General features: G+C 39.1%; 1 protein-coding gene across 5 annotated transcripts in view; it reads left to right on the forward strand.

The window, feature by feature from the left end:
- The window catches only part of LOC110965207 (A-kinase anchor protein 2), a 109,299-nt gene that overhangs the window by 45,422 nt on the left and 50,305 nt on the right, over nt 1–13,572 (forward strand). For all 5 annotated transcript variants that reach the window (XM_051938335.1, XM_051938336.1, XM_051938332.1 and 2 more), the window contains exon 5: nt 12,524–12,638. In XM_051938335.1, the coding sequence (XP_051794295.1) occupies nt 12,524–12,638 (115 nt within the window). The remainder of the gene's footprint in view (nt 1–12,523; nt 12,639–13,572) is intronic.

Consider the following 13,572-nt stretch of genomic DNA (forward strand, 5'->3'; position numbering starts at 1 on the left):
GATCGAGAAAAAATGCAAACAAAAATGAGAAAGAAAGCTACAAAAACATGAGACAAACTACAAAAGTCAGACAAAAATAAGACAAAAAACAACAATAGCAAGACACAATATTACAAAAATAAGACACAAGGTGACAAAAAATGAAACGACACAAAAAAACAAAAGCAGACAAAAAAGTTACAAAGCGACAGAAACGAGACAAAAAATAGACAAAAAACACATGCGAGACAAAAAAAATGCAAAACAACAAAAATGTTACACAAAAGAACAAATAAAGCACAAAATGACAAAACCAAGAAACAAATGACAAAAAAATTCAAAATAAGACAAAAATGCTACACAAAAGAACAAATAAAGCACAAAATGAAAAAAACAAGAAACAAATGACAAAAAAGGCAAACAGCAAAAACAAGACAAAATATTCCAAAAATGAGAAAAAAAAAAGACAAACGAACAAAGAACAATCTAGTATTTTACTTTATGATCCAAACAACTTGTCATGGTCTAGAAATGATTTTAAATTTATAGTTTTACTAATTTACAATCTGCAGTTAATGTCTTCTCTGTAATTTTTCCACTTTGAGGACCGGATTGGACCCTCTGGAGGACCACTTTTGGACCACGGGCCTCATGTTGGACACCCCTGTTCTAAAAGATCCCAGACATTAGGCTTTTGGTATTTTCGGCATCAAAACAAAACTTTCATGTGAAATCGGTCGTGTAAACAGAGGAATTAAACGGTTCTCAGTCACAGTCGTTTGCTTGAACACAACATAAATCTGTCGTGGTTCCTCAGGGACTCTGGAGTGTTTGTGATCTGCCTTTTATCCTCGCCCTTCTTCTGGTCCATTTTACAGTCCTGTAATTTAATCCTATTAAACTGCTGAAGTCAGTGAACTAAACACGTGGAATACACAACACGTTCTGTGTGGGACGCCAGCTTCTGGTAAACAAACTAAATGGTGTTCAGGAGGATTTAGTTCCAAGATAAACAGTTTTTTTTAGTTGTGTGTGGCATCACAGGTTTTTAGATACACACGTGGACAAAATTGTTGGTACCCCTCAGTTAAAGAAGGAAAAACCCACAATTCTCACTGAAATCACTTGAAACTCACAAAAGTAACAATAAATAAAAATTTATTGAAAATTAAATAATCAAAAACAGCCATCACTTTTGAATTGTTGATTAACATAATTATTTAAAAAAACAAACTAATGAAACAGGCCTGGACAAAAATGATGGTACCTCTATAAAAGATTGAAAACTATTTGACCAGAGTGACATGATTAACTCAGGTGTGTCATTTAATTGACATCACAGGTGTTTCCAAACTCATAATCAGTCAGTCTGCCTATTTAAAGGGAGACAAGTAGTCACCCTGCTGTTTGGTGAAAAGGTGTGTACCACACTGAACATGGACAACAGAAAGCGAAGGAGAGAATTGTCCCAGGACATCCGAAAAAAAATGATAGACAAACATCTTAAAGGTAAAGGCTATAAGACCATCTCTAAACAGCTTGAAGTTCCTGTGACAACAGTGGCTCATATTATTCAGAAGTTCAAGACCCACGGGACAGTAGCCAACCTCCCTGGACGTGGCCGCAAGAGGAAAATTGATGACAAATTGAAGAGACGGATCGTTGGAATTGTATCCAAAGAGCCCAGAGCAACCTCCAAAGAAATTAAAGGTGAACTCCAAGGCCAGGTACATCAGTGTCAGATCGCACCATTCGTCGTTGTTTGAGCCAAAGTGGACTTCATGGGAGACGACCAAGGAGGACACCACTGCTGAAAAAAACTCATAAAAAAGCCAGAGTGGAATTTGCAAAAATGCATGTTGACAAGCCACAAAGCTTCTGGGAGAATGTCCTTTGGACAGATGAGACCAAACTGGAGCTTTTGGTAAGGCACATCAACTCTATGTTCATAGACTCAAAAACCAAGCATACGAAGAAAAGAACACTGTCCCTACGGTGAAACATGGAGGAGGCTCAGTAATGTTTTGGGGCTGCTTTGCTGCATCTGGCACAGGGTGTCTTGAAAGTGTGCAAGGTACGATGAAATCTGAAGACTATCAAGGCATTCTGGAGAGAAATGTGCTGCCTAGTGTCAGAAAGCTTGGTCTCAGTCGCAGGTCATGGGTCTTCCAACAGGACAACGATCCAAAACACACAGCCAAAAACACCCAAGAATGGCTGAGAGAAAAGCGTTGGACTATTCTAAAGTGGCCTTCTATGAGCCCAGATCTGAATCCCATTGAACATATGTGGAAGGAGCTGAAACATGCCATTTGGAGAAGACACCCATCAAACCTGAGACAACTGGAGCTGTTTGCTCATGAGGAGTGGGCCAAAATACCTGTTGACAGCTGCAGAACGCTCATTGACAAATACAGAAATCGTTTAATTGCAGTGATTGCCTCAAAAGGTTGTGCAACAAAATATTAAGTTATGGGTACCATCATTTTTGTCCAGCCCTATTTCATTAGTTTGTTTTTTTAAATAATTATGTTAATCAACAATTCAAAAGTGATGGCTGATTTTGATTTTTTAATTTTCAATAAATTTTTATTTATTGTTACTTTTGTGAGTTTCAAGTGATTTCAGTGAGAATTGTGGGTTTTTCCTTCTTTAACTGAGGGGTACCAACAATTTTGTCCACGTGTGTAAGAAACAAAACAGTTAGGTGATTAATTGATTAGTTGGCAAACACAAATCTGCAGATAATCGAGCAAAAATGCTGAATATTCTCTGGTTTTAGCTTCTCACTGGATTTTACTGTGTTATAACTTTGTTGTCAGAATGTCTTTGGGTTCTGAACAGCAGCACATCTGAAATAGTAGAGAAACTGCACTGTTTGTGGTCTTTTTTTTATTAAATTTATCGATTCATTTAGGTTGTTTCAGACCCCTATTTAACCCCAAAAATGCAAAAGCATCATGAGAAATATAACGCAACATTTCCGAAAGCGATGTTATAACAGATCCCTTTCCTTGTCACCTTTTCTGAGCTCATCACACAGAGCTTTCAGAGTTATGAACTGAAGCTTTTAGTAGAACGGCGCGTCGCTTCTGAAGGACTAAGCCGAGACTCAGCAGCTCTCACATCAATCAGACAGCTGGATATTATTCAGACTGTTATTAACTCCTTTCCAAGTCCCTCCACTGTTAGCAGGTAAAACAAAACACAGCAGGATGTTAAAGTCTGAGTTCAGCTGCAGAAGAGCCACTTTAGCCCTGACATTCAGAGTTTTACTAAGAGACTTTCCTGTTCTTGTAATTTAAGCAGCAAAACTTTTTTAAATGATTAAATAGCATGAAGAAAATGGATTTGTAAGAACAGTGTTTTGACAATCGATTCATTGTTTAGGCAGAAATTATATAACGTTGTTGATTTTCGTCTCCCAAAATGAGGAATTAGCTGCTTTTCTTGCTCTTTGTTAGCCTAGCCGCGCTAGACCCATGTTCTGAAGACGCACGGGTCTAGGCACGCTCGACAGGGAGGGAGGCGGGCTAAAAGGTTGTCTCTCAAATCCATCTGCAGCAATTGGGTAGGTATACAACCAATCAGCGCAACGAATAGGCTCCTAGAGCGCCGGAAATCAGAGGATGCGGGAAGCCTTATTTATTCAGTCAATGGGTGAAGCTCAAGTATATTACAGACATGTTAACAGAAAGATTATTCAGAGTCGGTGCTAATGGAGCTCAACGACTGTTGTCGTTTTTGTTGTCGACCCTGGCAGAGAATTAAATTCGTTGCCGTGGGTTGTCTAGCGCGGCTAGGCTAGTTGTTTCCGGTTGTTTCTGTCAGAATCGTCACGCCTCTGTCGTCACTTAGTTACGCCCGCCTTCTGACTCTACACTTCATGGTGATTCGTCCGGCCAGTTTTAGGAGAATCCAACCTCGAGCCTTATGGAGGGTAACTAGACCCACCCTGGCAGAGAATTAAATTCGTTGCCGTGGGTTGTCTAGCGCAGCTAGGCTAGCTCTTTGTGTCACGGTAAATAAAATTAAATTGAAGCAAGAGCAGTGTTTTGACAATCGATTCATTGTTTAAGCAAAAATGCCAGATATTTGTAGATTTTAGGTCCCAAAATGAAGAATTAGAGGGTTAAGTTAGAGTAAATGGAATTCCTTTGTGACAGGCATGTCTTTTAACATTTTCTGTGATTTGATTCACAAACGATCGATGACTGAATGAATAACTGGCAAATCAGTGATTAAAATGATGGTTTAACTCATTCTTCTCGTGGAACAACTATGTATGGTTTACTTCAGTACATTAATTATTTTCTTTATGAATTGTTTGAGCAAAAATGCCAAATATTTGTTGATTTTAGGTCCCAAAATAAAGAATTAGGGGGTTATGTTAGAGCAAATTGAATTTCTTTGGCATTTTTTTTCCTGTGTGATGTTTTTTTTTTTTTTACAGTTTTCTGTGGTTTAATTGGAGAAACAATCAATTATTGAATCAATAATCTGCAAGTCAATGCTGTTTGAACTAATATTTCTCATGTAGCTGCTGCTTATGAATCAGTATGGATACTCCTTCCTCTGCCTGTAATTTGTCTTTGTGAGCCCTTTAAACTTTACACAATGGGACAGAGATAGAAAGGGATATTTATATATATTTATGCATGGTGTAGCGTGTGAATTTTATTCCCAGGACAGTAAATCATTCATGACGACAGTAGAAAGCATCAGAGGACCATAAGATCTACAGCTGCTGTATCTGGCTGTAAAACCATCAAAACTGAGGGGCGGAAATAAGAGCTGGGAACGTACGATGTGCATTTGTGGAATTAAAACGGACTTACAGGTTTTATTTGTCACTGCTCACCTGGTCTCTGTCAGAGCAGGAAGCTGTGTTTATGCCGTTTATCTGCTGGATCTGCTTTGTTATCTGGAAGACGGATCAACACTCGAAGGAAGTCGAATGACCGAAGATAAATTTGTACCTGCAGCAGAGGACAGTCAGAGGGCAGAAATACGATGCAGCTTTCACCAGTGACTTATGAGACGCTAAAAATCTAACTTGCAATTGAAAACAGGCAAGTAATTAGTATCTTGGAGGCAGTAAATAGACTCAAAGCTGTGAGAATTACATCCAACTGACTGGAAGAGGCCCAAAAAGTTGGTCTGACTTCTCCCCTTCCAATTCCAATTTATTTATAATTGAATAAGACTGTACAAAGAACCTATTTTGATTTGTGTTTGCTTTGACAGGACGATTAATGGTGTTTTCATTGATTTTAAATGTGGTTTAGTTCATTTGTATTACATTAGATGTGAAAATACACAAACAGAAGGCATTTATAAACATGAATATAGTGATATCTGTAAAACAAAACAGTCCAAGAGCTGTATAAACACGGATTAAATGCAGCTACACGCCACATTTTAAGACATTTTTCAGTGTTCATTCATAGACTTGTCGTTAGCCATGTGCAAATATAAAGGCATGATTTATTTTATTACACCTGTTTGTTTAAATCAATATTTTTGGGAGTCGCCATGGCCACGCCCTAAGACTTTTACAGAGCATTCTGATAGCTTTTCATCAGGAAGGACTGTTGCATATGCTGGCCACATTTGAGGTCTCTCGGACTTACCCCCGATGAGTTATTAATCTGAAAAAATTTACAGCTAATTCAAGATGGCCGACTTCCTGTTGGGTTTAGGGCGTGGCCATGATTGACTTTGTCGTGTGTCCTGATGTGATGCATAAGCCCCCCAAATATTGTGGCTGTAGATGAAATGGCATGGCAGTTGGCCAAATGACCACTTTTTCAATTTTACAGGGGGCGCTATAGAGCCATTTTGCCCCACATGCGCAACTCCCATAAAATATCAACTTTTTTGCCAGTCGTGATGTGCATGCAAGAAGAAGAAAAAGAAACCCTAGGGTTTCAATAAGGTCCTTCAGCACCGTCGGTGCTCGGACCCTAATAAGAATGTTCGGGTTCTGTAATTTAAGGAATGTATAGAAATAAGACATGTCTTTGATTCATCTAAAAAGAAATTTGTATCTTTGTGTGGCATACGTCTCACCTACTGGGGGTTACTTTTCCTTTCTTTCTTCTCATGAACATGCTCAGATTTTCAAATAACTCGCTCTAAAAGCTAAAACAGAGCTGCTTTATAACACCTTTAAAAATCCTACAATATATTTTAGAATATATAAATGGAAAACTTTCATTAGCCCTCCAAAAGAGGTCTAAGAAAGTACTTATAGTAAACACAATTTGATTTGCCATTCACAAATTTATTGAGTTATTGTTGTCTTTTATGACATTAATAAACGCTTATTTTCCGGCTTGAAACCACCTGATTTTGTGCTATAAACCACTTGTAGATACTTTCAGAGCAGTTTCTTTTTCTTTTCTGGATAAATTAACACGTTTAAAGGAAAACTCATCAGCAAAGTCAACGTTGAACTAGATTATAAAAGTATAAACTTAAAATTTGTGTTTTCTTTGCTCAGCTTGTGAAATAGTTTTACCCTCCGAGCTGCTCTGCATCTTTAAAAGTGTAGAAGAAAAGCTCCAGAGGAAGTAGTGAACCTAGAAAGCTGTTTTTTATTTGCAGCACGGTTTCTCCTGAGCTCCCAGCGGTCAGACCTTCTTCCTTTTTGAATCTCGGTCTGTCGTTTCTCCGTCCGTCTCTCTGACAGCCTGTGCCGCACATGGACACATCCTACCACATAAAACCAGATGTCAGCTCTTCCTCCTTCCTCCCGTGTGATGTGGAGAGCAGTCGCTGCCCGCCCAGGCGTATCCATGGCAACAGGCCTGGGGCTGGTTGACGGGGCGGGGACAGTGACATCACCGCTCTGCTTCTGGATCACAGAGACAGTAGAGTAGAAGGAGAGAGGCAGGTCATAGCCTCATTATACTGAATTTAAATTAAAAGTTGTGTTTTTGCGGTCCTAAATGAAGAAAAAACAAAAAAAACTGGAACCTTTTTTTCTTAAAGACTACTATGCAAAATAAAAAACATGAAAAAGCCAAAAAAAAAATTTAAAAATGTAAACACGCGTTCATTGTAATGGGTATTAAGTCGGCTAGACAAACATTTCTTTAGTAAGTTTAGTAAGTAACACAGAAAAAATAATTGGAATGACATAATTTGTAGCTCAGTGTAGTTTCTATAATGCAGTATTTGAAAAATGAACTTCATGCGGAGGTAGGATTGCTGGAATTGAGGTGCTTTATTCATAATCATTTCCCTCATCAGAGGAGCAGGGTGCAGAGTAACGGCACTCTAAATCAGACGTATTCTCCACATTATAACCCAGCCCACTGCAGGACTGATGGGAGCTGTTTTAGAGGGGTGAAGGATGCAGGAAAAGATGGGTTCCACTCTGACTATGTTTAGAGTTTGACCACTAGAGGGTGCCAGTCTCATGTATTACTGCTGCCAGTGTGACTCTTTGCCATTCACACATGAAGCTGCTAAACTATTAAAATTACACTGGATCCATTCTGCCAGTCCCGCAGCTCCAACTTTTGAGTACTTTTTAGGTGCCCGAAAGTTCTCAAAAGTGAATGATCTAAAGACAAAGTTCTTCCTGTGGAACATTGTATGAACGTTTTATGTATCCTAAATTGTGTTCCCTCAACACCAGAATGCTCCATCTTTGTAGATATATTAGTATAGAAGTACTGGAATCTCTGACAAGAAATCATCTGAGGTCTTGATAACATCTTGAGAATGTTCTTACAACATCCTTCCTTTGTCGTCATTGTGGAAACGTCCTACAGAAGAACGTTCCATAATGTGTTCCCTCATCGCCAAGGCAAAAGAGTCTACTTTTAATGTATTACAGAACCACAGCGTGATAAAATGTTCCGTATGAAAAAAACCTTTCATCTGAGGCCTTGATAACATCTGGGAAACATTTTCTGATTGTTGGTGTGAGAACGTTTTATAATCATGGAACATTGTGAGAGTGTTTGATAGAGAAAATTCTAGAACGTGTTCGTCAACAACATCTCCAAACCATCATAGAACATTGCAGCCAGAATGTTCCTCCTTTGTTGACGTGTCTCAGGAACACCTTATAAAGAACGTTCTCTCAGACAGCGTCTCCATAACATCTTGAGGAGACGTGTTCCCTCAACAAAAAAAGCCCAAACGTTCTACTTTACAGGTATGAATCACAGAGAACGTTTCAACGTGTTTCTCAACAACATCTCAAACAAAATCATAGAACGTTGCAGACAGAATGTTCCACCTTTGGCATTGAATACTATATTTAACAATCATCTGAGGTCTCGATAACATCTGGAAAACATTTCTTGAATGTTAGTTAAGAACATTCCTCCATTATCATGAAACATCATCTGTGTTCCTCATAACATTAAAACATTCTGTTGACTTTATAGGAAGATGATCTTTAAACATTTGTTTCAAACCTTTTCTTTAAAAGGTTATTGTAGATCTTGGTAGGTTATCAAATGTTGGAGCGTTCCCTGCCAGCTTCTCCTTTCATACCTCTCACCGCGTTCCCACCTTATTGCTGCCTTTGTTTGTATCGATTTCTTTCTTTACGCTCGGTATTTCTTACAGTGTATGAACTGATTATCTGCAGAATGAGTCCCTGCAGCAGAGAAGCAGTGGTTCTGTGTTCTAGTGGTTCTTCATTAGTGTTGACAGGTCATACTCACAGAGGCTGATTTAGATTTAGATGCTGAAAAATGAGTTTATGATGAGACAATTTATCCTCGGCCCGCTAGTCCCTGACAGGGATTTATATGCAATAGATGCAGCAGATGATAGATATTATACTGAAGGATGCACTTATACGTTAATACACTACCTGACATGGTCATAATGGAGTGGGATGAGAAAACTGCGTCCTCCTCTGCTCATGAATCTTGCTTTTCTCATCCATTTGGGCGGAGACCTCGTACAGCTCAGAGGAAGTGGAAGTAAAAATCCATTTCCCGCCAGAAAAGTAAGGGGGAAAAAAAGAAGGAAATGAGATCAGGAGGTGGAGGAAATAGTAGCCAAACGAGAGGCAGCGGTGTAAAGTCATCTGCTGGGCTTAGATAAGACTCACTGAAGGTAGCAGCTGACCAATCTTTAATTTCCTGCTCAGTTTTTTATGTTTGTGGTCCCAAACAGCATCTGCGGGTCTGAACAGGTCAGCAGAATTACAGTCCTTTAGTGCTGAGGAGCGAGGCGACTGCTAATAAGGCTGGTGAGGAGAGATTAGAGGACTTTACACTCCCAGTTTTATGTTAATACTCCTGCAGGGTGATTCAAAGTCTTGTGACTGCTAACTTCCAGATGGCAGTTTAGTTATGAAGGTGACACAGAAATTGACCCAAAAAACTGTATTCGTTGTCTTTACTTGGGCAGTAAAATGAAGTGATTCCTAGTCTTTTTATGTTCCTGAATGTCTCCTCCTTCAGTTTGTCAACATCTCGATCACTACAGACATTTTCAAAAGATGTTTTTGTACCATCACTTATGAAGTGGAATCTGAGTCACAAATCAAGACTTAACCGTGTTCAAATGTTACAGATCTTTAGAAAAAAGCATATTAAAGCAAATTGGGTTCTGTTGACTGCCCTTAAGTACTGATGTTTTTCTTCTGCACTCTTGACAATGTTAAAATATTGTATTCCAGTCGTAGAGTAGTACTGGTGTGGATCCAGTCACTGAAATCATTAACAGCAGTGATTGATCTGCCCTTCTACACTTCTTCTGGCCTCGTTCCATTCCATTTTTCCCCACATTGTTTCATCTCTGCATTGATTCGTCTGTTGTACGGCACGTTGAACTTTCTTCAGAAGTCAAACTGAGTTCATGACAGTCACACCATCACTTTCTGGAGCTCTTCAAGGACACACAAGTGTTCCGCTTTCATCAACTGATTACACATTGTGGCGCTCACACCATTGTTGGGTGAATGTTCCTCATAGCATCAAGGCTAGAGTTAAATATAGAGCGTTTATGTTTTCATCAGATATTAAGATGGAGAAAATATTTAACGTTCAGAAGCTTCCTGGTTGAGATACTTTACCTGCTTCATGCTACTGACATACTTATAAACTGTACAGCCGGATAAATATCCAATGTTCCACTCCAATGTGAGTCACATATGTGGCATTGTAATGGACAATGCCCTCTGATAAGACGCCGGCTCTCTCCAACATGGACGGTGGTTTTACAATAAGCTCTGCTGCTATATTGGTTGCATTCTCTCTGCGACAAGGACAGTCCGCTGAATGGACCCTTGAATCGTGTCATTTCAAATGACGCTGACCGACCCTGACCTGCCGTGATTATTGTGATCCACAACAATGCCTCGAGGGCACGATTACATAAGGCTGATATTATCTGTTAAAGGAGCAGTCAGTGTGTGGGATTTAGGAGTGGAATAGCACTCTGTAATCAATGGAAAGGCTTCAGTGTTGGTTTTATCCATTCTGGGCTCCTGTAGAAACATGGTTTAATGTGGAAAAGTCTCATTCTGAGGCAACAAAAACACAAAAGCTGTTATTTTCAAATGATTCTACACGAATGAAAACACAATTCTGAATATTATGCTCCAGTTCTGCCAATAGAGTCACTTAAATCAGGGGTGTCCAACATGCGGCCCGTGGGCCAAAAGTGGTCCTCCAGAGGGTCCAATCCGGCCCTCAAAGTGGAAAAATTACAGAGAAGACATTAACTGCAGATTTTAAATTAGAAAAACTGTAAATTTAAATCATTTCTAGACCATGACAAGTTCTTTTGATCATAAAGTAAAATACTAGATTGTTCATTGTTCTTTTGTGTCTCATTTTTGTAATATTTTGTCTTGTTTTTGTTGTTTTTTTGTCTTTTTTGTCTGACTTGTCATTTTGTTTGTTTTTGTCGTTTTGTGTTTCCCTTTTTGTCTCGCTTGTTTCTTTTTACTTTTTTTGTCATCTTGTGTTTTGCTTTGTTCTTTCTTTTGTGTATCGTTTGTGTCGTTTTGCATGTTTTATGTCTGGCTAGCGTTGTTTGTCTATTTTATGGTCATTTTGTTTCTCATTTTTGTCATTTTTTGTTTCATTTTTGTCGATTTGTAACTTTTTTGTCTAATTTTTGCTTGTTTTTGTTTTGCGTCCGTCTCACTTTTAGTCATTTTGTTTCTCTGTTTTGTCATTTTGTGCCTCATTTTTGTAATATTTTGTCTCATGTTTTTGTCGTTTTGTTTCATGCTTTGTTTTGCATTTTTTCTCAGTTATTTATAGGTTATTATGTTATGATTCTAATGGTCCAATCCACTGGAGATCAGATTGGGCTGAATGAGTTTTGCACTCCTGATCTAAATCCTACACACTGGACCCTTAAGAAACTGTGTTCATTTCTTCATTCAGTCGATTTCAGTTCAAGTACTGCAGAGACAACAGATTTGTGTGACAAATGCAGCCAACAAAAGCTGTACTTCCTACTTCCTAACAACCCAGCAGCTGTTCCACATCTTCTTCTGCAATGTGTGTGTTTATGCAATATGCCGTATGGAGGACAGTACTTGGTCAACACAGTTATCAAAGCTTTGAAAACAAACCGTCTTCAGATATCTACCACCTACAGATCTCTCAGCTGAGGTGAAGCTGAGCAGAAACACTGGCAGATGGTGAAGCAGAGACTGTGGATTTGTTTAGTCAAACATCAGTAATCAGCTCCAAAGCGGCAGGTTTTTCCAGTGGAGATACAGTCGGATTTGAAATCCAAATAAAAGTCACTTGTGTTTGTGTGAAGAGCTTCAGATTAAACGTCCTCCAAACAGTAAACAGTCCAGAGGGGACAGAGTGTACCGGGGCTGGTTCATGGTCACCGATATGATAAGTGAGCTTCACTAATTCTTGAATAATGTGGGACCATGATGGCATTGTTATGAACCTTAATTTCTCCTTTAAACACACACGCTCACACACACTGACGCACAAATTCCTCATCTCCCAGAGGAGTGTGTTTCTGAAGTGAGGAAGCAACCCTGGTCCTCCTCCCAGACGGCTTCCTAGTATTGTTGCTGCATCCATCGCTTAAACTTCCAAGCGAGCATGATGTGTGTTAACCCAGGCCTATTTTAGGTCCAATTTAGGGAATGGCACTGATTTCATCACATTGTTGTTTCCAGACAGAAAAAATGTCAGATTTGCTTGTGTAGACATTCCTCAGACTCTTTGAGCAGCAGGGGGGCGTCGCTGCAGTCGTGAAGCTGCTCGACATCCTTCATCGGGCTGCTGAATGAGGATGCAGACTCTTCCAGGCAGACAAATCTCTTGACCAGATGCATGTTTGTAATCTCTCATTTCTACCTGGTTAAATCCTGTGTTTTGAACATCTGGAGTGTGTCCTGGAGATACTGGGAGCAATCTGGAGTCAGTGTCATGATCAAAAACAGACTCCTGCTGTTTACTTTCACGCTTTGTTGCAAAGGAGCACAGAACATCTTTCTCTGTACAGGCAAGAATTCAGCAAATGTTTCAGAGTCCTGACAGCAGTTGATCTCTTGCTTTTTATGTGTGCGTGTCTGCAGGTTGGAGTCTGAAATTGGTGCGCTTGAAAGCGAAGAGTCTCAGATCTCAGCCAAAGAACAAGTTCTTCGAGAGCGTCTGAAAGAGACGGAGCGCTCAATAGAAGACCTGCAGAAGGTAGAAGAGCGAGACGTTAACCCCACAGAAGTTTACAGTTTAATTACATCAATGTTTAGCTGCAGAATGCTGTTATATTAGAGCAGGAGTGTCAAACATGAGGCCCGTGGTCCAAAAGTGGTCCTCCAGAGGGTCCAATCCGGCCCTCAAAGGGTAAAAACTACAGAGAAGACATTAACTGCAGATTGTAAATTAGTAAACCTATAAATTTAAAATCATTTCTAGACCATAAGTTGTTTTGATCATAAAGTAAAATACTGGATTGTTCTTTTGTCATTTTGTGTCTCATCTTTTAATATTTTTGTCTTGTTTTTGCTGTTTTTTGTCTTCCTTTTGTCGTTTGTGTCATGTTTTTGTCGTTTTGTTTCCTTTTTGTCTCAGTTCTTTTTTGTCATTCTTGTCATTTTGTGTTTCTCTTTATTCATCGTTTTGTTTTTTTTATCTTGCTTGTGTTGTCTACTTTTTTGTCGTTTTGTTGCTCGATTTTATCCTTTTTTATCTCGTTTGTTGTGGCTCCTTTTTGTCATTTTGCATCTCAATTTTGTAATATTTGGCTTGTTTTTTGTCTTTTTTTTGTCTGACTTTTGTCGTTTTTATCCTAAAGTTGTTGTGTTCCTTTGTAGACACTCTGTGATCTGGAAGTTGTAATGTGGAAATGATAAACTGAGGCTGCATGCTGCTGGAATTGAACTTATTTTTCAGTGCATACTTTTTTGCACTAAAACAAAGGAAAGATGTGGAGTTGTGGTTGTTTATAGGTTACTATGCTGTGATTTTACTGGTCACTGGAGGTCAAACTGGACTGAATGTGGCCTCAGAACTAAAATGAGTTTGACACCCCTGCTTTAGAACATATGCAGCAGCAAAAAAGTTGTTGTCCCTTTGCGACTAATTAGAATTAAAAGCCTCAAAGCTTTTTGGGTTTGTATGTTTG

Source organism: Acanthochromis polyacanthus, chromosome 18 (assembly GCF_021347895.1).
Source record: "Acanthochromis polyacanthus isolate Apoly-LR-REF ecotype Palm Island chromosome 18, KAUST_Apoly_ChrSc, whole genome shotgun sequence".
Classification (NCBI taxonomy): Eukaryota; Metazoa; Chordata; class Actinopteri; family Pomacentridae; genus Acanthochromis; species Acanthochromis polyacanthus.